Raw genomic sequence first — 26,639 nt, forward strand, 5'->3', positions numbered from 1 at the left:
GATAGCCTCTCTCCCCTCTACATTTGTTACCGAGCTCCAGACTTCCACTGGACAGCTGAATGCTAGTTAGCTCAGCAACAATGAGCGCTAGCTCTAAAAAAAAAATTTTTTAAATCATCAAATACACTTTTTTTCCCCCCAAAACTTTTTTTTTAAGCTGCATAAATAGAACTAGGGTTTTGATTAACATTTGCTGTGAAAAAACGATGGAAAATTACAAAGGCTTTCTCTACTTCCCCAATGCTAGCTTCCACTGCTGCTAAGCTAACTAGCAATCAGCTGTCTGGTGGTGGTCTGGTGCTCTGTAGTGGATGTGAGCAGAGGGAAGAGTATCTATCTCTTCGTCTGGCTCTAAAAATGATGGACATTGAGAATATACATTTAAGAATGACTGTGAAATATCCTGCTTTAAAAATATAATATTTCATTTCAGTCTTTTGTCAAGGAAAAGGAGAGAAACAGCTTAAAACCTCTCCTGGTGCTCCCCAGTACAGTAACGAGAGCAGGATGCTGAGTTCATCTTCAGTCAGACGATCGATCTAATCCTTTAGGACGTGTGATGGACCGGGGCAATCACGCCAGACAATGACCGTACACAGGTCCATTCCCTTTACCCACGGGCCGGAGAGGGGACGAGAGCAGCGACTTTATAAAAGCGGACAATGTCATGCTCACGATAACTGTTCTTTTCTGATCCCATTGATCGCAGTTTGACCGAGGGCCAATTGCAGTTCAATCCTCTCGCTTAATATCCAGCGAACCAGGCCTATTTTGACAGAGATGATGCAGTAATTCCACTTTATAATACGTCACTTACAACTTGTGATTGACTCCAAAACATAATCATCTCTGGGATTAAGTTTGGGATGACCTGAAACTCTCCGTCCCTCCTTTTGTTTTTACTTTAAATGAATACATTGATGAATGGAAAGAACACACTTGCAGCAATGTGAAAATCTCAAAATAATATTACCACTATTGTAGTGCTACTCAGAGACCGGACAGAGAACCGGTGATGTATTGAAACGGCCCTTTTATCTTTAATTTCTGGGGCTCATTCATAATTTTCACTTAAGTCTTTCTGAGTTGCTTTCATTTGTATATTGTGCAAAGATTTCAGTTAAAATACACGATTACCAAAACCAGTTCAGATTATTGATTTATTGTTTGATTTGTGAATCAAAAATTAAAGGTGAAAATCTAGTATTAGACTGTTGGTGGTAAAAAAAAAAAAAAAAAAAATTTTAAAAAACCATGCCCTATTTCTGTTTTTCAAGTTTTTTTTCTGTTGTTTTTTTGACAGATTATTTTACTATCTGATAAATCCATCAAGTAGTTCCATTAAAAAAAAAAAAGAATAAAAGAACAATCACAACAACTAAAATGCAGTCAACGCCAGTCTCTCTGGTGTCTTTTCGTTGCTATTACAGCAAAGTCAAAAAGTAACGGTATGTTTAACCATTTTAACCTTTTAAAATATGTTTTATTTGGCATATTTTTAAACCAGTCTGACCCTGACGCGACAATTTTATCACACTGTGGTTGTTTCATATGGCTCAACAATTCGGTGTCAGTTGTGCGATTGCATTATGTAGAAGTCACAGTATAATGAATAAACTGTGACTATACTAAATTAAAGGATTCGTACAGTTTGGAAAGTTTGATCAAAGCTGAAGTACTGTTAAAAAAAATAATAATTTGAATGCTACATTTGAAAATACTACTTTTTAATGTCCGGTGTTTGACCTACACAGTCACTTCTGTAACCCAGATATCATCTGACATTTTAAACTGAATCACCATGTTGTCTTATTGCTTAATTGCCACAAAATTAGCATCAATTACCCCTCAGGATCACGCCTTTAATAGCAGCTAATAATAGGACACCTGGTGAACTTGTTGCAAACGCATTAATAGTCATAATATAGACAATAAAAGCTTCAAGAGCCAGTAAAGTTTCAGTTTTGGCACGTTTTTAAATTATTAAATGATAATAAAGAGAGCGTTGTGACACAAAACGTGGAAATAAAACGTGCACGACGTAAATTTTTTTAAAACCCTTTTGATTGAATCATCCGCTGGAACGCGGGTACACTTCATATATCGCTCAGGCAAGTTTTTCTACAGTTTCCTCTAAAATGAAGGTAATTTTAGATTAATGCAAGAAAAAAAATGTTTCTCATGTACATGAATCCTTATAAATTCTGAACTGAGTTGAATCTTTTCATGAGCAGCTCTCTGGACCTCTGTGTCTCTGTCTCTAAGCTGAAGTTCCCATGACCCGTCACAATACAGTGATGATGTATTCAAGCAGTGATGTATGAAATTCGGGCAAATAAAAACCTTTGTCCTCCCACACTGGCTAATTATTTGACAGATTGGAGCCCTGTTGTGTGTGGATACTGTGAAGGAGCCCTCTACCAACCATCCCCCACCCAATAAAGAGGCCACTTGCAGAAAAAAATTCCTCTATAGCCTCCCTTTTCTATTCTTTGTTAGAAGATTACATTTTTTTTTTCACCACATTTTGGAATGACAAAATGGGGGAGAACTGTGGGTTTTTTGGTGGGGAACCCTGTGTGTTCAGGCAGTGACAGAGGGGGCCAGGACAGCAGTCAGTGGCGCTTTAAAAAGATTTTCTCAAGCAGAAATATTTAATCTTCTCAGGGAAAATAAAGCAGAGAAAAAACAGAGGACAAAAAGAAGCTAATCATCCACAGGTTCCCCCCCTCCCACCCACACACTCCCCTGTGTCTCCCTCCATCACTCCCTCCCTATTTATAAAAAAAACAACAAAAAAACAAGTGAAAAAAAAAAGATTACGTAAGATTGAAAGAATAAATCTGCATGTATAATTATGACGAGTTCCCACATTTGGGAGCCGTTTGTCCATTCATGGGATGGTGTCTCTGACAATGAACCTCAAGTCTCAACTCTGAGGTAAGCAGCGATTCTGAAGAACGCCAGGTGTGACAAGCAAGCACGGGGAGAAATAAAATCAGCTGAACTATGAAAACATTCACAAAATATGAAAACTAAAGTAATTGAATCGGAGATGAACTAACATGCGACGGATCTACTCATAAAATATGAATTCAATACAATTTATTTATCATTTAAATTTTTTCAATAGAAAAGAAGAATTTACAAGTCATTTGTCAAATATAAACAGGTGTACTGTCATGCTCTTCAAGTTCAGTCCCAACAACTCACCCATGAGCAAGCAGTAAAACAACAACAACAAAGCCTTCCTTTCAAAGGAATACCTCACCTCACCTACTACTACTACTGCCCTACTACTAACCCAAGTACTGATGGGAGGTCAGGTGATGTTTCACAGGTTTCACTGCTGGAGTTCCACAGGAAAATGTATAGGAAAACCAATCATCAAGTCTTAAAAAAAACAAATAAACACCAACTTAAAATGCCTCTGTACTTGTCTGTCGTAGTCCAAGAGTCCTGGAGCTTTAACACAACAAGTATCTTAACAAAAAAATGGCTGAGTAGATTCCGAGTGAGCTTGAATTTTTGGGTGAAGCGCTTGCAAAAACAAAACAAAAGGTGAGTCGTGGATTTGGATAGAACTCAAAAAGTTGCGGATTGAGTTTTGTAGCATGACAAAACTTTGGCTGATCAACCCCAGGCTTCTGATTCAATCCCTAACTGGTCTGTTCACGATCTGCCACCTGCGCATTGATTGAACTCAAAAGGGTCTTTCACTCTGTTCTTTTGTCTGCCGTGACTCTGAGCATTAAGGGAGGCGACGAATTATGATGAACAGTCACGCTCAAATAAATGCCCACACCAACAGTTATTCTTCTGCGCATCTTACTTCTTTGTCTTTTATACTATCATTTTATTTTGTCTTGTTTTTTTGTGGTTTCAGCTGTTTTTGGGCCAGAAACACAAACCGCTATCATAGATCACGTCCCCCCCTCATGACTAATATCGCAGGCTCCGGTTTTGGACACAACCTTGCTGTTATGGTCCTGAAGCTAGCAGAGTTCATCCTCTCAGCATCTGGCTGCTAGGTAGAGGGGACCACAAGACAAAGCATCTGGGGGTCTTGCGGTCCCCCCTTGTAGAGCTGAGGCTGGAGGAACACTTGGCAGCAGCCCAGTGACGAGGTGGCTGGAGTATTAACGCGTAAAAGGTTAAAACCCTCTCGTGGAGTCCTCGCTCCCCCCTCAACAGCAGCACAGAGCAGATGCTCTTCAGAAACATATGGTGAACAACAGAACTTCAACACTCTCAGCAATGAAAACGCCTTCACTTTCAACCAAAAGTGCATCATGTTATTAAAATAAAAAGACTGGGAGGCACAATGCCAGACTATTGTGGTTAAAGACACACATGTCGTCCCAATTAACATGATTTTTAATAAAGGTGCGTTCAGCTACTTTACCTTCAGCACCTCCTAAATCACTGCTCCTCATTCCCTGCTCAGGGATTCCAAACACTACTTTTTTACCAAAGACTTTGCACTGTAGCACTGTCAGCTTCAGAGAAAACAAGCATTTAAATTGAACTGAAAGTTCCTCAATGTGTAACTTCATTTTTTTTAACTGTCAAGGGGGTTTTACAGTACATTGTGGTGATGTTATTTTAAAAACAAACTTTATTTTTAAGCCCTAGAAAGGTTACTTCAACCATAGTCCACTGTATAGCTCGTTATTTTGTGCAAAATGAGGATAAAACCCAGAAGAATAGATGGGAAAATAAAAGTTTCACATTGAAAATAAATGTGAACTGCACATAAATCAATCGAAAAAGGAGGGTGGAAATGAAGAAACTAGATGCCGAAGCAACGAGATACAAAGCAGGTAAGAAAGTGAAGTAGTGACGTTATCAAGCGCATACAAAGCAAGCACGCTGATACCAAACTGATTCACGACAGAAAGTTGCTGTTGTGTCAGAATAAATGGAAGTGACACAAAAGAAAAACACAAAGCAGCAAGTAGGTAAAAAACTGGTACCCTGAGAGAGCAATATTTAACCCTTCAGTCGATCTGGCTGAGATCTTAGCTGACGTACGTAGCATTGAAAAATTAGTTGCTAACTATATTTGAAGTCGAAATTTTATTTAAAATACACCAGTGACTCCCGAAGTGTGGGCCGAGTATTGCAGGTGATCTATTATTATTCATAAATAAAAAAATGTTATCATCAAGTTTGGAATTATCAGAGAATATCATGACGGTGTTGGTAAGTGTTTATTTTCCACAGCCGATTAGCTAGGAAATTCAGTGTTTTCACTTAATTTTAAAATTCGTTCTTGGACCATGTTGATAAGAGAATTGTTCTAAAATTAAAAATACACAAGGAAACAGGAAACGGGGAGGAAGAGTAGAGAACTTTTTTTTTGTCGGTTGTTCACGTAGTTTATGATTTTTTTTTTCCCGTGATGAAACACAAAGAGAGGGAGGGGGGGAGGATTTGTGGGAAAAGTCCCTGTTGGTACAATAATTGTTGCTCTGAAGATTCTGTTGACTGCTGGCAGAAATCAGCCGGGACAATGACGCTGCTCCAGCCCGCCCGCGTGTTGAAATGAATCTCTGGATGTTTTGTTTTGGCTAATGGCTGACGTGTCAGCTCGTATGTCTGTGTCACACCACTGGCCAAGGCAGCCTCCCAACCAGGTCTTTGTGTGTGTGTGTGTGTGTGTGTGTGTGTGTGTGTGTGTGTGTGTGTGTGTGTGTGTGTGTGTGTGTGTGTGCTCGGCTTCGAAGGGAGCACATGGAAATGAGACCCATTCATCCCTCCACCCCTAACCCCCCTGATTGGCATATGGCATGGCATTGTCCTTGGCCGCTGAGCCAGAAGTGATGCAATTTGTTGGCATGTCCTGTCATTTCACAAACTACCCATCCCATTGAGGCCTCCAGAAAACAACAACAGAAGACATGGAAGGGCAGCCAACAGCTCAGCTTCTACCGATGCCCTGCCAAACTCACTCAAGGGGAAAATGAGAAATAACTCAGGTTCAAGCTCACAAACACTTACAAATATCCACTTAGATTTTTTCACCTGATTGAACATAATTTTTTTTTTTGGGGGTGGGTGGGTGGGTGGGGGTGTTTTATAGTTGAAACTGGAAAATTGAGTAAAAAAAATGTGGTTAAAGTGCAGCAAAATAAAACACTTAAAAAAAAAACTCAAAATGTAATGTAGTGCAAGACTAAGATTGACATATGGTCACTGTGCTAAAAAGTGGATGAAATGGACAGGGAAGTTTGTAGCTGTGTCCATAATGTGTACTTAGTTGACATGGCCCTTCCCTGCTGCCTACCCAGATCTATGCTAGTTAGCTTAGCACAATGAGTGATAGTGGGTAGGAATGTTAGCATTCCTCAGTCAAGTCTTTTATTACACTTCTTATAGTCATTGCCTGTACTCATGTTATGAGGGTATTGTAGAACATCCTCTATGAAATACTGATTTAAATTTGAGAAATTGGACTATTACAGAGGACGAGGAGAATTTAGGCTGCCTCTGGGGAAAACAAACATCAGGACTCTGATCTAGCTGATGCTAATCCTTCCCATCCACTGTCATTCCTTCTGCTAAGCTAACTAGCATAGGTCTTCGTAGGCCACACACACAAACACACACACACAAAGTATGATGGAAATCAAGCTAAATTTTTTTGCTTAATCTTACTATTTGAATGCAGACTAGCTGTTCAGCTGTAGGAGTCTGGATCTCTGTCATGCTCACTCACGTCTGGGACTGAAACTGTAGGACAATAAGTGTATCTCCCAAAATGTTGAGGTTTTCTTTTAAATACAGACATTCATACGTGCTAATTAATGTTTGTTTTGAATGAGCAGTGAAATATTTTTTCTCAAAGGTGAAGACCTGTCAAACAGCATAAGCATCTACAAAAAAAAAAACCCGCGGTGAAAGAGATGAATGTAATTGAGATTTCAGTCGAGAAAAGGAGAGAGGGCATACCTTGGGCGAGGAGATACCGACACCTCAGCCCAACTGAATGTCAAAAAAAAATTTTTTTTTTTTTTTGAAAATGTAATTGTTTCAATAATCTTGCAAAACGAGACAACAGCTGAACTCTTTTTGGGAAAGTGAAGAAAGGACAATTCTTCCACATCAGTTAATAGGGTGAGACACCAGAAGAATGGAGTTTTCCGTTAAAGTGCACGTGGTCAGAGTAGTTCAAATATATTCATTTAGGCATTAAAATGTGCTTCTGTCTTTTTTTTTTAACAGATTTTGATTGTTTGCTTTCAGATCTTTTTTTTTTTTCCTGGCAAATCCTCCCTAACGACAAATAATTCATGCAAAGTAAAGATGACGAGGTGATTGAGAAAAAGTATTTTCTTTGTCGCTTTGAGCCGAGGCTTGACCCCAAGCTGTTCAATGTTTAATTAACTCTCACACACTTGACAGGGGGAGGAGGACAAATCTTCAAAGAATATGACCACTGCTTTTGTGAAACATCAAATCCAGCTCCAGATCCTATTGTGCAGAGTTTGCTCATAGTTGACCACACCTTCTGTTGGGATATCCTGTTGAAAGACGCGGCCGGCTCGGACCGCCCAGACAAAGAGGATTTCCCTGCAGGGAAACTCTGAGCTTGTCGGTGGGAGATGCTGCTGCTGCTGCTGCTGCTGCTGTCATGGGTCTGATCTGTTACTCAGAGAGATCCGGGCGTGGAAAGCATCTACAGGCAGATTTGTTGTTGTTACCTCCACCAAGAAGGTCATGCTCGAGGTGGCGTTTCTCTCACTTTCTTTCAGTGAGATAACGCAAAAAGTTATGTTACTGATTTTCACAAAAAAAAAAAAAAATTTGTTGGAGGGGTTCTGGAACGGGCCAGAGAAGAGCCCATTTCATCAAAAATGGCAAAATTCTTCAATCTGACGTGTACCACAAGAATGAAAGGGCAAAAAAAACCCACAAGGGATAAAAACATAAATAAACAGAGAGAAATTTCTTTAACATGAGAAAAATTGAAAATGAAACAGATACACTGCTGCGGCTGAGCTGCAGGATTTACAGACTCACGTCAACAATCTTGATGCTTGATAAGTCTGTTTTCTCCAGCGGACGCAGGTAATATCAGGCATCATTAGAGGTTTAGAAGAGTGTTGCAGTTTATGAATTAGAACAAAACATCAATGGGAAAAAAATCTACAGAAGTGAGTGAGTAATATTAAAGGATTGGTCACGACTTGCCATTGATATTTCTGTTTAACCTAAAGGTTACACCCAAATAATGGAGGAATAGGAGAAAAGAATCTCATTTTAAAGCCGTCCAATCTATGATCTCGAAATAAGACAACTAAAGAGCTGGTTCAAACACAGGCTCCATCCATCATTTCACCCGACAAATAAATAAATAAAAGGTTAAAAGGGGGACTGAGGAGTGAGGAAGGGGTTTGTCTAATTCCAGCCGTCAGCCCAGAACTGGGGAGAGTTGAGGTGACAGTGTCCCAGTGGGAGATGGATGATGAGGAGGCGCTCGGGACCAACATGGAGAGGTGTTCTCCTGACAGCTGGGTCACGCCATGACAATCAGCTGGTCATTTTTCAGGGTCGGCAAGCGTGCGTGACGTTCCTCTTCATCCCGTCTCTTTTTCTCCCCGCAAACTGTAGAAAGGCGCTTCTCTTCGCCTCTCGTCCACAGACTGTGTTTCTTCATCAATTGGGAAATGCGTTGGCAACACAGGAAACAGGTTGAGTAATGTTGATGATGTCATTGATGCAACCCACGGTTTGCAAATCAAATCAAAATCATAAATCATCTCACTGATGTCTGCCTCATTCGATTAACACAGCGTCCATATGCTTCACTGTAGTGTATCAATCAGTGGAATATGCCAGCCGCTTGCCGGCCTCCCCTCCATGAAGACAAGCCTTAATGGAGAACACGCACTAATGCATAAACTCCTCCAGTTTTACACTTTCAAAATGTCTGTTGATATTGTAACCCTGCCAGGGCCGTTCATCACAACACGCTGTCATCTTTTATTTGTTTATCATGTCGAGGTGTTGTCCAGGTTTTTTGACACTTTCTCTTCACCTCAGTTTTTCATTTTTATGAGAATCCAATTTACAGACGCGCTCATTTGCATTTCCTGTAAAGTGAAGCTCTTAGCAGAGCCGGATCTTCCAGGACACTAGAGGTAACAGGAGGTTATGATAATTTCACACATAATAAGGCTGCTGCTATGAGCTTATAACACAAGCAGGCCTCAATGCTCCCTCTCTGCATATCAAAAACACAAGCGTTTATACGCCGCGCAGCTGAACTCATCTCATCTCTCGTCTGAAGACTCGTCTGACCATTATACTTTTGAAAACGATCTCAGAAATCATGCAGAAATAATTAAGGGCATTTCATGCAGCAGATATGAGCTCTGTGCTCTAATTATTGTTCTATCCTGAATGTATTCCCTCGTGTTTCAAGTTCACTCTATTGATTTCAGTGTTGTCCCCCTTTTAATAACATTTCTTTTATGTCTGTCAGACCTTATGCTTTAGTCTGCATGTCTCATTTACATTCAGCTCTAAAGCTCTGCAAATGACAAGATACGACCTTTGAAGTAGCTGAATATGATTATTCATTTTTATTCACCTTTTTTTTCCTTATTGGTTTCAAGAACCTTTTTTTCCCCCAAGAAAAATACAGCTGAGAACGTGCAAATACACAGGCACCAGTCAGATAACGTTAAAGTTAATCAAACTGAGAAAAAGAGAGGAAAAACATCCGTTTTCCAATTATGTGTTATGTTATCAGCTTCAGCAGTTAAAGCAACACAGCACCCAAAATCTGTATTTTGCCTTTCAAGTATGCACAAGTAGGTGTCTTGAGCTCACAATGATGTTTTTTAACCTCTGAATTACTTCTTTGTGACTGCAGGATGCAGAAGGGCCAGCTAAGTGCACTGAGAGAGAGCATGTTCCTCCGCCAGGGGGACGTTTCTGCAAAAACGTGTTACTGTAAATAATAATCGCTGTAAAAACAATCACAGCACATTGTATCGAGCAACAAATTAAAAACCCCTGTACAAATTCAAGTTGTAGTCGTCATGCTGCCTCCATCTGACGACGCTTCACTGGTCACTTTTACACGGCAGGAATACCGAGGACGTCTGTATAAAACTACTCAGATCCTTCCACCTCTGATCCAGCAGCCGTTCTAACAGTGCTGAATCAACATCCCTGGAAAACGCCAACAGCTCTCTCAAAACACAGCTCGCTCTTGAGTCTACTACTCAGTCTTGTCGCCGAACGCTGGATTGCGATAAAACTCACAAGCTGGGGCACCATAACACTGGCGGAGGTTGGAACCTTTGCAGAATGTCTGTATAAAAGCGGGGAATGGCTTCCTTTCATTGACAACCTGTTGCTGGTTATTATCAAAAAAGGGATTCATCAGATGTCTTCGTGTCCAGGGTCCATCCCTGCTCCCTCTGACGGTTGAATGTGGACTCCTGCAGTTTCAAGATCCACAATGAGACACAAAGAGGATCTTTGCAGCAGTTGCATACAGTAGTCCTTTATAACCCTCAGTTTTTAAAAAAAGATTATTCGGGGGGGGGGGCATTTTGATTTGATTATTTTAACCCCGAACAACATTTTTCACGGCTTTTCCTCCGTGTCAATCGTCTGGTCTTTATCGTAAAGCACCTGTTTGAAACCAAGCTTTTTCTTAATAGTATTATATTTGTACATTTTCTGACTGCCTAATTGGGTTTGCACCTCATCAGATTCAGAATTAATAACCCAGTTCTACAACAACAGCCGCTTTTCACCTCCTCCCTGCATTCGCTGGTGGGTTTCACTCACGGCGGATGGAAGAGCTGATGTATACGCCTCATTGTCAATTGAGTGTTGTCTGGTGGGTACTTGAAAATGCATTAACCTACAAACCAGGGGAATAAGGCAGAAAGGTTTCATGTAAAACCAGTGAACCCATTAAAAGGCCTGATCAGAGCGCCCCTGTTTATGAGTGTCTCCACTTCATCCTAATGTAGCTTTTAGATGATGCTAATAGATCACAGGCCGTTGTGATCAGACAAGGTAATGGACCTTTGTCACAGCTTGCTGAGTATGGCTTCAGGGCGACGCACGCACACGGCTAGACAGACGTTCACTACAAACACACAAAAGAGCGCGCACGCACACACAAACACACACACCTACCTCTAATTAGTAACGATTAGTCCTCTCTCAAACACACTCGCAAAATGTGTAAATGGAACAATAAATATAGCTCTTAAACGTGGCTTTTACAAGTGAGCGGAAACAATCTCTACTAATCATTAGTAAACAGCCCAGATTTGTCATTATAAGTCGGTGATGCGTGGAAAGCCAGATAAACCGGGATCAGCTCTGGCCATGTGTGCTGCTTGTCAAACTTTTAAAAGTGATAATCAAACAGCCTTAAATGTCCAAACACAAACCAGACACAGAGAGGGGGTTCTGTTTCAGTTTAGCGGCTAGTACTCCTCCTAAATTCGCTTTTTAATACTTGACATCAGGATTATGAGTACTTCATTTTCATGTACTTACAACATTTCAGATTGAATAAATGATTTGTTTTTGTTTTAGTAATCTGGATTTGCTTTGCGGTTCATAAAATATGAAGCATTGTTTAAGCTCTAACTGCTAACCTGTAAGTTAAGTACTTTGTGAACTTTATTTTTGGTATGTTTTCACTTGCAAAATTTATTTTTCCTATACTGCATTTACTTTATGATTTGTCAAATTGAAAAAAAGGACATATGTTTGCCTGTGAGCCTGTGATATGGTTAGGCACCAACTGTACACTTCCTGTTTCTTTTTTTTTGGGGGGGGGGGGTTGCTGCAAGTTCTGGTGGGTGGGAGGGTTAGAAAAGGGTTCAGGGGAAAAACAAAACAAAAAACCTTTAAAGTATGAACTGCCAATATGTGACTCTCTTTGTGAACATGAAAATTATGCATAAAAGTATTAGAACAATCCAATATTTTAACAGAGGCTTATTCTGCTGAATTTCCACATTTATTTTTATTTCAAATACTTTTCTTGACTATGTTTTACTGAATAGTATCGCTACTTTTACTACTTTAAAACATCTCAGTCCTTCTACTTCTGGTTTTACCGAAACTAAACTGACTGAACTGATTTATCATAACGCAATACAGTGAAAACTATAGAATACACTGGGTTTAAACAATTTATTAGCCAATATCAAACAAATATACACCTTCAAATTAAGTCAAAGAATCTGTCCAGCTCTGATAGACTGACAATGGAATAATTTCCAAACTTAGTACAAGAAGCTTGTTAGAAATTGATTAAAAATCAGGAAAATAGCTTTTTTTTATGCATTGTAAAATTAGGATTAAAAGATACTTTTAATAAATCTTTTTTTTTATCTTTGTTTCAGATGTATAAATATGTATTTTACTTACTACATATTTATTATGGGTTTTTTTCCTAAAAAAGAAAAGTCACCTGATCTCACATCACGTGGCCTACATGAGGCCTGTTGCCATTTTTTTTTTTAAATTGAGGAATAATGTGAAAATCTATGAATATAAATGATGTAATAATAACTTCAAGCATTTACAAACAGGAATTATAACAAATGCAGGGAAATTAATCAGAGATTTATCATTATTGTCAGAAACAAGTGTAAACTGTATAATTTACCTACTTGGAGCAGCAAGTGCAGCTTCTATCAAAACATGAAATGCTCTGATACAGAATCGCTCTAAAATAATCAGCTGTTTTTCCCCAAAAATCATTACCTCCATCAGTGACCTGAGCATTGGAGCATCACTTCTAACAAACAGCTTATTGTTTTAGCCCAGAGAGACAGAGAGTGGTGATAGTGGGTAATAGGGGACATAAAGAATAATGATTAGCCTACTATGTAAATGGCAATTAAAGGACACTAAGAGCTGCAGGCGTTGTCCTTGCAATTCACAGTTTTGATAGGAACACACCCAGCTGCTGAGTGGCGCTGGCCTCTGACACTCATTTGTCAAATTAAGGCAGAGAGAAAAAAAATCTGGCACGACACATTAAATCAATTAAGTATAATGGAAAATGTGATCAGAGTGATTAGTACACTCCCCTTTATACCCCAAACATATGCACAAGGCCATGAATAAACATGCATGTAAAACTCTAAGAAGTATTACTGCAATGAGAACAGTTTCCTCTGCCTGTCAGAAACCAAAACTTACAGTGTGACTCCACACTCATCCTGACCTGATGAATCATGGCCTGCTGAGATGAGCAGTTGAAAATAGCACCATTTGTTTTACTTTAACTCAAAGGGCTCTCAGTGTAATTGAAGGGGGGGGGGGGCTGACTGCAGTGCCGAGGGGGTCTGAGATGACGAGAGCAGAGAGAAAACGACTGTGACAAGCAGCGATGGATGCACGTGGAAGGTCCAAATTCCCATTGATTGGTCTGTTGAAACAGTCAACTCATCAGGAAGGGAGATGATTTGCATAGAAGCGCGCTGCCACCTAGTGAGAGTTTATGTGCATGCATTTAAAACCGTGTTCATCCCTTCAAATACTCCCAAAAGGTCTTTTACTACCCTGTGGCAGAACAAAGAGATTTTTGTAGAAGTCTGCCTTTATTTGCATCTTTGAAACTTGCATCATTCTCATGATCAAATACAGGACTGGACAACATCAACAACAATGACAGTGCACCAGCGGTGTAACAGCTGGGCAGCAGGCTGATATTGGGCTGATACCTGCAGCAAAGTTCACGCTTGTTCACAATGATGCCAAACCAGAAGAGTTATGGTTTGTTTTTAGCTCAAATCAAAGTGTTTGTGGATTACTGAGCATAATGTTTTAGGCGGTTTTGCTGCTATTTTGTTGCTTTAGCTGTTGTTAACCATCTTAGCTCCAAGCTAAATTAACATGGCTGATTCTATGAGGTTTCTAATGCTCGTTCACAGTCAAACTGAGTCCTTTAGTTTGTTTTGAGCTCAAATCAAAGTCTTTGTGCATTACTGAGCATATGGCTGATTACAGAAGATGCAAATTATACCAGATGTTGCACCTTAGAGTTTGTAACTCAGAGTTTTGCTGTTGTTGGAAGTCAGTCACTGTTAGCTTCAAGCTAAACATACGTGGCCGGCTCTCTCTGCATTCTTGAGTCACAAAGAATTGATGCAAGAGGGGAAAATGTATCAGTGAGCTCAAGAAAATTGTTTCTGAGAAGGCAAAAGGCAAAATAACTTTGTGTTAAGTATTGTTTTAAGGGTTATATAATACAGATAATAATGAATGGATCAATATGCTGAAATTTATCCTAGAAATGTATCCTACTCTTCCATGTAGCTACTGTAATGTGCTTGTAGCACTTAACCTGCATTCTATTTAACTTAGACCAGGATCAAAGTATCATACCATTTTAAAAGTTTAATTTACATGAATTTGGGTTGATCCACTGTGTTGCAACTCTTCTTGTCCCATCAAACTGGCCCTTAGCCCCAACCCCTGGATACAAGGGGGAAACACCCCTTTGTGTCCTGAGCTGGAACAGCGATCTAGATGTGATGTCACACTTCATCTCACGTTTCAGATCCCAGCTGTTATTCGATGAAATTGAACAATCATCGCTAAGTGAGTAAAGCTCCTTTTTAGTGTTCTGAAACAGAAATCAAGAGCACGGCCATTCAAACCCCCCCCCCCCCCCCCCCCATCCCCATGAAATGATAGGAATAATCTCGCCAAGTGAGATTGACAGTTCATTTCAGAAATCAATATTTACAATTTACTTCTTTCAAAGTTCATTCTGGGAGAGGGCTCCATATTATACACCGTCCAAATAAGCTGATCATATCTCCGCCAGCCCTGGAATGAGTTTCCTACCCAAAATGTGTCGTTTTTTTTTTCCCCCCTTCTCCCTCTGAGAAATCAATGTCTGCGTTTGTGCGCTTTAATCTGGCCTCTGATGACAGTAAATCTTTATCTGTTTCTGGGCGAGCAGCAGTGAGCGGCTGACACCATTTCCCATCAGAACAAAGAGCCAGGTCTGTGTGGACTCTGAGAGATACATGGGGCTCTAATGTGGCTGGACATGTTTCAGCAGGGCCATTAATCAGGGAGGGTGACAGCCAGACCTGCTGTGGGTGTCTTCAGCCTCCAGTCCTGAACCTTTTCATCTGCTGGATGAACACAAGTCAGAAGTCCGGGGAAAGATAGAGATCAAACCTCAGTTTGCTCCCGCTATCTGTCACAACAAGGCCCCAAATATTTCTATCACAAAAGCTGTTTTCACTTCTAACACAGAGAAATATTTTAAACTCTAAATTCAGACAAAGAAAGGCATGTAGTTTCTATGTTTTGAGCAAGATCTCTACACTTAAATCAAGGCAAATGTTTGGTAGAAGGGGAGGTAATATGAAAACACTTATTTTCATGAAAGTTCAAATGGGAGATGGAGTCCGCTTCTATATGATGGAAGGCTGCAAGCACAAAACTGACAATGAATCACTACAAACAGCAACCAAAGTGGAAAGAAGTGCTGCCACCAGCAAAGTGTAACCATCAAACACAACTGCAAACTGCATCTACAACAAAACTAAACCCAAAAACAAAAACGGGGTTTGACTAACAGTTTTGTTAGTTGTCAAAGGTAGACGGACAAAGGCAGGATCTTGCAGGACAACAACGTATCAGGAAGTACAGCTCTGCACAGGACCAACAGACAGAGGTCACAGCAGCTGGAGAAGGAGAAGTGAAAACAGTGGACAAGACTACAGCGCAACAACAGTTTGACTAAATCTAAAACAGTATACAAAACTTAAGTTTGCGTGATGTGAGCCTAGCACAGTGACCTTTGACCTTTGAGCACCAGCATCTTTTCAGTTTACTCTTAAGTACCGGTGAACATTAGTTTAGAACTGCCCTAAAACGAAACTTTCAAATCTAATCTCAACAGAGACGACTAAGAGAACACAGGAGAACGAACGGATGCAACCAGCTGAACAAGGCGCATGAAATAAGAAACGACATTCTAGTGATGACAGAAGGAGGTGGGAGAGTACGAGGCCTGAGAAAGTGCTGACAGGGTGAGAAACGCTGGGGGCAGAGCTGGTGAACTGACTCAAAAAGTTATGGAAACCAAGGAGGTAATTACACCTCAAAATAAAGTAGGATCTGACAAAGGCTAAGATCTAAAACACAAACATCTAAACTGAGGTGTCCATGATAATACAAACACTTTATAAGACTCAAGATAAGAACGTGTACAAATTTTTAAAAATGCTTGTAGTCCAGACAGAACCGCTGCGCATTTGTGCCGAAATTGAAGAAATTACCTCAAGCCGTTCAAGATACATGACGTTAACAAAAATGTGACGTATGCAGGTGTAAACAGCAAGAGTCCAAGCAGGACTGTGACAGTTTCTCCTAGTCTCCTGATATTCAGCATGCTGGTGTTTATCTACTGTTTTAGGGGGAAAAAGTCACACAGTAAAAGCATGAACTAATCTTGAGCATCCACACTATTACTCAGTGCAACACTCAGCTGCAACCCTCCGGTGAAGTCCAGTGATGATTCATACTCTCCTCTGTATTAATAACACCACCTCCAGCACTGAAACAATGAAGTGCAGTAATATTTATCATCCAGCAGATTTATGACACCCCCACACATACCAAACAAGACTGAAGTAGCAAGCCCTCACTCCACAGGGAATTATTGGGTGGTAATCTATTGTTAAACAGCTTTTAGGGTGATGGATGAAAACGCCTGCAACCTACACACAATCAATTCATATCTAATTAACCCGTATTATTTATGACACTTTCAATAGGCGAGTGGGGGTCTCAGGGGATGGATAGAGACCTCAGCTGCCACTGAGGGGAATGAGAAATGGGAGAGGTCAGGGAATGATATTGATTAGCATAGAGGGGAGAGAAATGAATTTCCCGTCCGGAGGGAGGAAATGGAGGCTGATTTAGATGGTAAAACCAGCAATCAAGCAAAATCAGTCACAAAATCATTTGTAGACATACGCTAATAGGAAAATTTTCACCATTTGGAAAGAAAGAAAGAAAGAAAGAAAGAAAGAAAGAAAGAAAGGTGTCAAAATTCAGTTATCAGGACAAAGTTGTTGAAATGTGGGCTTAGATCTGGAGAGTTTTATGAGTGGATTTGTGGTGGAGGTCAGGCTGACGACACTATGGATCCATTTTGGTGGAACACAAGTTATGTAAAGAGTAGACTTTAGTTGGATTTATATTTTTGTTAAGTGACAGATTTCATGATTCCTGCCCACTCAAGCTTCTGCATACTTAGTCTACATTCTGTGAAAGGTTTCAGATTTGTTTTGAAGTTTGAAAATTTTACATTTTTGCCAGTTGCTGCGGCGCAGTCCTCACAACTATTGGCCAACAATTCCAGTGGAGGAAGTTTGGTTGAACTGGACATGGTTTGTTTTCATGCATTGCTACTGCTACTGCTACTACTGCTAATTCTACTACTACTGCTGGTGCTGCTGCTAAACCCTCACTCAAGTGGATGAATAGATATTGTGTTGATTAATTTAGTGCAGCTCATCTGGTTGCTCTACTTGTCACTTCTCTTAAACTACTAGAGGAATTCTACTGCGACCCTGCGGTGCTTGACTTAAGTGACAGAGCAGGGAGGGAAGGAAAGGGAGACAGACTCAAATATCAACACTTGTACAAGCCTGACATCTGCTGTTCAGATGAGGGTAAGATCATTTTCGAAAAGAAGAGAAAAGATACGTCTCAAACACAAAGGTACTGCAGCAAGGGATTGTGGGATGCTTCCATCCACCATCATCCAACTATGCTTGTATGTCTTTGACCCCAAGTGAAGCAGTTAAAGTATGTCGGGGTGCAGTCAGATAATGATCGTTCCCTTCATTCAGGGGTGTGTAACCAAATCCTTCCTACCTGAAGAAGGAGGCCGTTAAGTAGCTTTTATTTGTTTTATTTTTTAATTTCCTGCTGCATAAGGTCAGAAATCTTTCCCTGGTTGGAGGTCAAATGTCACCATCCATCCATTTTTTTTTTTTACACATGGGTAGGCCTTTTATCTATCTGCTGGCAACTGGGCAGTTTTACCAACTCTCAATAACATGCATGCATAAGCTCTTACAATTCAAAGTCACGCTGCTCTAAAATCTATAACAGCATTTTAAAAGTAAAGATCAGGATAAAATTGAAGGAGAACCTCGGGGCCAAGGGATTTTTAATTAAAACATATTGCCAAATTTAATATAATCTTTTTTCACAAACCTCAAGCTCATGTGACCAAGGAACGCCAAATACAAATGGTATTAGCGCTAGACTTGAAATACAGGACCAGCCTCATCGTGTTACCTCCCATCTTTTTATATGACTATTTTAGGGCAAAATTAATCCGATTTTTGATAAATTGTTAAGTTCAATGTATTCTTTTGACCACGTTCACTGTTTTCTGCATACAAAATCCTGACAAGTGGTCTCAGAGTAAATGCTTTTGAGGATTTCTTTTAACATCAAATTTTTACATACAAATGCAACACAACAAGTCACAATTCACTCAGATGTCAGAGTCACATATTAGACCACTTCCTTTCCAGTGATCCCAGGAGTATTTTCATGGTTATGGCAACAGCAGAAGACGATATTGAGAATAAATCATTTTGACAAAACAGAACCAGCAGTGTAGAATACCTGCATCAATGCGACACATCAACAGACCTTATTTGCATTGTACACTTGCAAGCAAATCCAATTTTCACGCATAAAGCCACCATATAATTCATGGACCCATATGCAAATCCAGGAAATTGTACATCTGAGGCAATATTTATGGTTTAGTCACTGCCATGTATGATGATAACTGCAGGGGGGATGAGAACACAGCGGAGAAAAGCTTGTCGCACTGCCTGTTTGCAAAAGTCATCTTGATCAAATTCAGCCTCCAGGAAAAAAAACAAGATACAGTTTGTAATCTTTGCAATCATAAAAGCCAAGTAAGTCAACATCATATTGGCAAAGCAGAGCCATGCGTCATTCACACATTCACGTTACAAGCAGGACCCGACCGATATGGATATTTTTTTGGGCCAATGCTGATTTCAATATTAGGGAATAGGAAATTCCAATAACCGATGTAAAGGCCAATTAAATTTTTTTACATTTTCATATAAAAAAAAAGACAAAATACCTGCTTTTGATAGCTTAAATACAGTTCCAAACACTTGCTACAAAGATTTAAATTGAAGGGAAACACCCACTATTGTCTCAGTAAACATAAAGAAGTCTCTGACAGTGTCAACATTTACAAAGTGATACATTTATTGCAGTAGACTTCATGGCAGGGCTGTTATTAGTGTGCATTACATTGCACAGTGTCTAATTAAGAGGTCAGTAAGTGTGTATCTGTAGGTGAGAGGCAGGTGAATAAACACGGTCATTAAAGTCTCGAGTAAAAAGTGATCTCGAATGCACCTCTAAGATGTCCTCTCAACGTGCGTTCACATTTTTCTCCTCCACGAAGCTATAACTTCGACCAAAAACGCTTTTTCGTCCTCAACGCCATCAGTTAAAATACTTCTGAATATAAATGCAGCCCACAACGGTTTTTACACGGCGACGAAGCGTCGTCTCAATTAACTCCGGTCTGATCTAGTCTGGTAGCACGGAGCTGCCTGAGTGAGCGTAACATTACTTTGAGGTACTGTAACGTTTCCGTTACATCACTCATGGCGTCGTGACTGGCTAAATAGTTGAGCGGGGTAGCTAATATTTAAGCTAGGCTATCCTAACTTTATTAAGCTTGCTAACGTATCATGTCACGCTCGACTGATAATATCAGGGAAGCATGACAAACTCAACGAGGCACGTCATGGGAAACTTATTAAGTTGTTGTTTTTTTAATTTCACAAAGTTGTTGTTATAAACTTACCATCGAGGTAAACTGCTCGGTTTCAGTCCCGTCCACTACTTCACTCTCACTCTGTGGGGTTGCTGTGGAGCGCGACATGAGTCGGAGCGCCCTCTACTGGACACGCAAGGACATAATTTCTGAGAAACCCGCCATAACGCCATTTTATTACTGAAAATTACGTGTTAAAATCGGCGACAATCGGCCAACTTTTGGCTGATTACCGATTATGGTTTAATGGCTATAATCGGCCGATAAATCGGCTAGTTACAAGTATACCAAAAAGTAGATCATTTGTTTGCTACATAATTTATTCATTTCTTTGTGCGATTCATTTATTCACAAACAAATTGGTTTTGATCATTTTGTCTCCTAAGTGAAAAACTTCCACAGAGGCACCAACTGTGTGATTGCCAACAAAAAGTTCATACCCACAGAAAAGGGAGACAAAAACATCACACATTTTACAGTCTTTCCGATCCCTCCCGCGGAAACTGACGAGACAAGGAACTATATTACCTGCCACGTCTTTAGAACGCTGCTTTGTTATTTATTCCCGTGTACATCATGTCCCAGTGGATGAAGCAAATAATCGAAGCTCCAGGATCCTTGGAGAAGAGTGTATAGGGAGAGAATACAGACAGCTAGACTGAATCTGAGTTTATTTACATCAAGGCCTGACTGAATAGTCCAGGCGGTTGAATGTGTTGCTCTGAAACCAAAGGTAGTCTAAGGTTCAGCTGTCCTTGTCTCATTGTTGGAATTTATGTGTCCTTGGTAAATCAATAAAGGAAAACACATTATAGATGAAATGTTTCCCACTGGCCGAGATCTCACTGCTTTAAGCACAACAATTCCATTTCTTTCTCAAATGTGTCTTTTTGAAATTATAGTGAATAACTTTGAAAAATAAATGAACAATGCCCTTATTCAAGCCCTTCCCAAACCAGTTCACTCACAAATAAGGACTTGAGCTTGCAAAGACTTTCTTTCAGCACTGCATCGCCTCTTTATGACTCCAGAATGCAGAAAGAGCCAGGCACGCACATTTAGCATGAAGCTAATTCTGCCCCACAGCCACAAACTACAGTTGGTGGCCTTATATGAGGATTTTGAGAAAATAGGAAACTGTTTTGTTTCTCTGATTACAAAAAAAAACAAAGAAAAAACAAAACACCAGCTCTTACACGATCAGTGCTGTTGTTATTCTCAATTCCAGAAGGGGGAGACAAAAGTTCTGCACTTGGGCTTCAAGATGAAATCGTTGCACAACTTTGCTTCATGCTGTCAAATACTGTGTCAGTCTGGCTCTACACATGCGATTCCCATCAGAGCATCATACTGATCTGAGAGTCGCGGCCTTTGTAAGTCACTGTGATTTTAGTGGACGGCGCCGCCGTCTCCACTCTGCTGCGGAGCTCCCTGGTGTCGTTCAGAGGACACTTGCTGGGCGCTCGGCACCAGAAAACCTGCCTGTAGGAGTTCCTGAAGTTCTGCGACAGGAAGGCGTAGATGATGGGGTTGACGGAGGAGTTGCTGTAGGCCAAGCAGTGAGCCACCATCCTGAACACGAAGGACGCCTGGTTGAGGGGGAACGAACCGAACTCCACCCACAGGTGGACGATGTGGTGAGGCAACCACGAGAGACAGAAGACCACAACCACCACGAGAACAGTCTGGGCCGTCTGTGGAGGGAAACAGGAGATGACGACTGGTGATTATATGTCATGTGATCAATGTGGAGGAAACCAAGGCAATTTCAATTAATGACTGAGTCCGACTCAACAATCCTAATAAACTGCTGCTAAAAAAGACAGAAAGCTCTTCAGCATCTGTTGTTTGATTGTTGTGTGAAATAATCCATGCAGATGTAGATAGTTTTTAACCGCAAACAAAATCACATGATACACCCCAGTCAGCTGAATGCCAGACAGTTACGGTGAAGCAAATGAAATGTTTCCACCCACCTTCTTTTTGGAGAGCTCTGATTTTTTGGAAACATTCTTCAGTTTTTTGTGCAGGTGTTTTAAAACCTGCAAGCCACATCAGTCAGACATTTAACATCATTTCGGTCATATTTTGCTCACTGTTTCAAAGACCGCGAACCCCAGAGTCATGCCAAGTATCATCATGTTACACTAAATATAAGACAATGACTACAAGAAATCGAATGCAGACGAATTCACTGTTTACCACACCAAAAACAATCTTAATAGAGAATCTTATTTGAAATTATCTGTGAATGTAGTAAGAGGAAAAAAAGTATTTGTAAAAATGTCATGAAATATGATTGTATTGCCTTGAATGAAGGAAGGCTACATAGTGATACGAATTTTCTCCAGATATATGGCGCCCTGGGGTGGTTATGAAAGAAATATCTATTTCGAGAGGAAAAATAAATGAGATATGGCTTCTGCACGTAACTAACTTTTCCTAGCAATCAAAGAGACCTGAGACAACAGTTTTTCCAGATATATTGAGCGTATTTTTATACTGAAGAATACAGACGTGGGTCAAATGGTAAACGTGGTTATATTTGCGCACCCTCTTACCTTTGCGTAGCAGACAGATATGAGACAGAGAGGCAGGAGGTATCCGAAAACAAAGGTGCAAACCACGTAGACTTTCCTCTGGTGGTCCGGCCAGACCTCCCAGCAGAAGGTGTTGTTGTCCTCCCTCTCCACGATGCTCTGGTAGTGCGCGACTGGAGCTGCCATGACCAGAGACAGGATCCAGATCAGAACCAGCCCGAGCAGAGCATGCCTCCCGACCCGGATCAATGAGGACTTCCTGGCGTGGACGATCGCCACGTAACGATCCACAGACATCGCCGACAGAGTGAAAATACTGACCAGCATGGACACGGTGAAGAAATAGTGGATGAACTTGCAGATGAAGGCTCCCAGCACCCATGTGGGCAGCATGTAGATGGTGGACTGGAAGGGGACGCAGAAGAGGAGGTAGGACAAGTCCGCCACGCTCAGGTTGAGGATGAAGATATTGGTTGTGCTCCTCGGCTGTCCCGGTTTACTGCGTGCCAGCACGGTGATCACCAAGGTGTTCCCCAGCACCCCGAGGATGAAAATCACTCCAAATATCAGCAGGGAAACAAAGTTATCCACACCCATGCCGAGGATGAGTTTGGCTGGCAGCTTCGCGGGAGGCTCCCTCTGGTCTTCCACCTGAGTTTCCATCTTTCTGGTCACAAAAAAACGTACATATTGATATCAAAGCGGCACGTAATCCTCCTCATGAAGGACGAGGCTCCTCTCCTCCTCTGGATCGACCCATGAATCTGTGCACCCGGGCGACGTCACCGTGATGTTCCAACCTCTCCAGCGTTCTACGCGCACTGAATGACATTTTACATTCCATCCAGTGGGCCCCACTCTGCATCTCCAGGACGCATGGAGTATATTTTATGCTATCGTATGGAATTGAAAACCTGCGAATAAAAATCTGAGCAGTTTTAGCAAAAGAAAAAACCACAACAACTGCAGTTTTAAACCATGAAATTTGACTTTGAATTCCTTTCTTCATGTGACTCCTCAGGCTGTTTTTGATTTAACTTTATCTGATTAGAAGGCTTCTCAGCTTCTGACAGGAGAGGGAAAACACAGGTTGCTCAGGTGAATGTATCATATATGAACTCTAATCCCAAACGTAAAGTTTCTTATCTGTATGTGGTTAATGCCTCAGTTACTTTACTTCATGTAAAGATGTGCTGTGCATTCATGATATGTGACAATTGCTTGCGCAGGGAAATACGTCCCTAAACGAGCGGCAGCAGGTGTAAATTTAAAGGTGTATCACAATTGCAGCTCTGCAGCTTTGGGAAGACAGAAGAAAGGGAGCTTGTATTCTAAAGTGGGCCCACGGGTTTATGAGACGTGTGTTAGCAGACAGGGAGGGATTAATAAAAGATGCTCAGGGGTCGCCTTACAGCAGGTGCAGCATTTTGGAATCAACAATATGACGAATCAAACATTTCCCTCAGCTCTGCTGCACAGAGTTGTATTTTTTTTTTACTTGCATCTCCAATTACAGTACAAGTGCAGCGCTAAATTTTAGCGGTTTAAAGCAATGCATCACCCAAAAACCATCTTTGCCTCTCAGGTACTCACAAATAAGTGAGCCTCAAAAAAGATGGATCCCCCCCCCCCCACCCCCTTTCCTGGATTTCTTCTTTCTGACCTCAGAATGCAGAAAGAGCCACAAGGGCATCACCACAAAACAAATTGTAACACTTCCCCGTTAGCTCAGCGCCAGACAGGAAGTGTTATAGTTGAACTTTAAGCTGGATTACTGAGCATTTACATGGCTGGAAAACTTCTATGTTTTTAGCCATCGGTCTCCATTAGCCTCAAGCTATGTGGCTGGCTCTTACAGCATTCTGGAGAGGCAAAGATGTGATGCAGGAAGATGTCTTTTTTGTTAGAACCTGAAAGACAAAACACAGATTTTGATTGCTTTAATAAAAAAAAAAAACTTCATATGAAAAAAAAAATTGATAAATAGGCTCTTTTCTTAAAAGTCAAAGAAAAAGCACATGTGAAAGCACTCATGGATTGTCCTCAGACTGTGTGATTGATCTTCTGTGACCGGGTCTCCGCAGCAGCTGTACCATCATCATACAAGCACGTGGGCCTCGGACGGACCAGTGCTGAGAGATCTGCTCGGGGGATAACCATCTGGAAATGACGATGGAGATGATGCACACGCTATGTAATCTGAGATGAGACGCTGATGCTATCTGGGGGTCGACTTGTCCTCATGTGAGTGCACATTTGAAGCTTTTATTGTTTAAACATCTGGTTAAATTGTTGGCGTTAATCAGGAAACTTTAACACATGAAGCTGGAAAGCCTGACGATGATCTGCTGCGCACGTCGGTGATGATTTGGGTGTTTGTCTAATTCTCCCACAGAGCCTGGCAGAAATGTAATAGCAGCCATCATTAATGTCAGTCATTATAGCACCTTTTATCACGAGGGTTATTATACCTTCAGGAGCATGGCAGTTGTTTGGTAATTGGTTTCTCTGCCCGTGTCCTGAAGTAGGCTCAAGTTTCCATGGTGACTCTTTACTCATCAGCCGAGATGTTATCCTTCTTTCTGCTGCGGACAAGTGACTGACACAAGTGCTGATATTTTCCATTTGGAAGAAAAAGAAATATATGAATTACTCCTCTGGAAAATCATAGAAGGATGAAATCTGTGTGAAACACGAGTCAAATATGTCCTAATGTAACATTCTGGAAGCTGTCAAATGATTCAGTTAATTGTTGGTGAGGAGGTCAATGCAGCCTCAGAAAGCCTGGAATTCATATTTTTTTATTTGAGCTTTAAATTTTCACTTAAAATTTCAATTTCCCTGCATAATCATAATTACTTTTTTTAAATTTTATTTTGTCCCCAAGACGTTTTCATGCATTTTTCATAACTCATCTAAAAGTACAAACACTTAGTAGAAAAAAGACCATCAGGGAGTGAACCAGTTGTCGTCCCCCCTTGAACAAACTCTTTTTTTTGGAGTGCATTGACAATGGTGCGAGACACCCCTTTTCTTTTTAAACTGAGAGTCAAAATAACAGGCACTTCTATCAAAATGTGGGGGAAAATACATATTAAGTGAAGTACAGCTACCTGAAAAATCCTCCTCTGGCTGCTGCATGTGAATGTCTGCTCTTTTTCATGAGAATTATTTGCTGGGTCAGAATTTACTGTAAATGAGACAAACTATACATAGCAAGACAAATGTCTCTCCTCCATTGCTGGACAGACTTCCTCACCTACCTTTTCCTGATGAGCTTTTCTATTGGCCGTGTCATAGGGATGGTTTCAGTGTGTCAAATTCACCTTCTAACTTACCGAAAGTAAATCCTGTTGACGCCGTCTCACTCATGAGTCGACTGTTATTCGTTTCAGCAGAGACAGGAAGACTTAAATGGCAAAATCACAAGTGAACTTTGTTCTTTTGTGCCTGTGCTTCACAGTGATATGACATTATTCCTCATTAACACCCTACCTACACACACACACACACACACACACACACACACACACACTGCCCACCCCCCCATGCTTTTCTTCAGCAGCTCTGATTAGAGACATAAGAAGATAAGCTGCTTTGGAGGCTGCTGCTCCTCATCTCAGGTGGATAGCATTCCGGCTCCGTCGGAGTCGGACCTGTTGTTACCATGACACTGAGCCACCAGAGGACACCGCGGCAAATGCACATCCACTTAGCCCAATAAGTTAAAATTGACTTACCTTGCCTGCAAACTAGCTGGGAGACACACATTAGCATTGGGGTGACCTGGCATTGACTGGGTGGGTTGTTTGTGGGGTTTTTGGCCTTCATTCCCTTCCTCTCTGTTTCTCTGTCCCATGGATGGTGTCTCAGATATATTAGCTGGTATATGAGACTGTCTGGGGGAGGATGACAGTGGTTCACTCTTCTGAAAAGATAAAATGTAAGGAGAAACCTTAATATGGAGGGCTGGTTCATGGCTAAATTCTAAAAATATTGACAGTATTAATGTATATGGTTGTAACGTCCGTCCATCTTCAACCACTTATCTGAAGATGCAGAGGTCGACACTCCAGTAACCCAAACTTCTCTCTCCCCAGGTCAGCATGGAGACGGAACCCCTCCCCCTGGTCCACTGTCTGGCCTGTGACTTCCTCCCTTACTTGTTTTTTTGTTCCTCCCTTCAAGTGGGTCACTCAGAAACAAGAAGCATCCCA

General features: G+C 40.9%; 2 protein-coding genes across 2 annotated transcripts in view; both read right to left on the reverse strand.

Annotated features, from left to right (window-relative positions):
• Nucleotides 1-20,007, reverse strand: part of sall3b (spalt-like transcription factor 3b) — a 44,943-nt gene extending 24,936 nt beyond the window's left edge. Inside the window, exon 1 of the mRNA XM_086194134.1 lies at nt 19,913-20,007. The gene's annotated coding sequence lies outside the window, so the exon portion shown is untranslated. The remainder of the gene's footprint in view (nt 1-19,912) is intronic.
• Nucleotides 1-23,977, reverse strand: part of LOC147240435 (galanin receptor type 1-like) — a 32,887-nt gene extending 8,910 nt beyond the window's left edge. The window contains exons 1-3 of the mRNA XM_086194141.1: nt 22,444-23,977; nt 21,859-21,924; nt 20,411-21,576 (exon numbers count right to left, since the gene is read on the reverse strand). Of these exons, the coding sequence (XP_086050267.1) occupies nt 21,220-21,576; nt 21,859-21,924; nt 22,444-23,085 (1,065 nt within the window). The 5' untranslated portion in view covers nt 23,086-23,977 and the 3' untranslated portion in view covers nt 20,411-21,219. The remainder of the gene's footprint in view (nt 1-20,410; nt 21,577-21,858; nt 21,925-22,443) is intronic.
• Nucleotides 23,978-26,639: the final 2,662 nt, after the last annotated feature.

The sequence above is a fragment of the Aulostomus chinensis genome, chromosome 22, assembly GCF_037954235.1.
Source record: "Aulostomus chinensis isolate RoL2024-O1b breed Wild chromosome 22, RoL_Achi_v1.0, whole genome shotgun sequence".
NCBI lineage: Eukaryota > Metazoa > Chordata > Actinopteri > Syngnathiformes > Aulostomidae > Aulostomus > Aulostomus chinensis.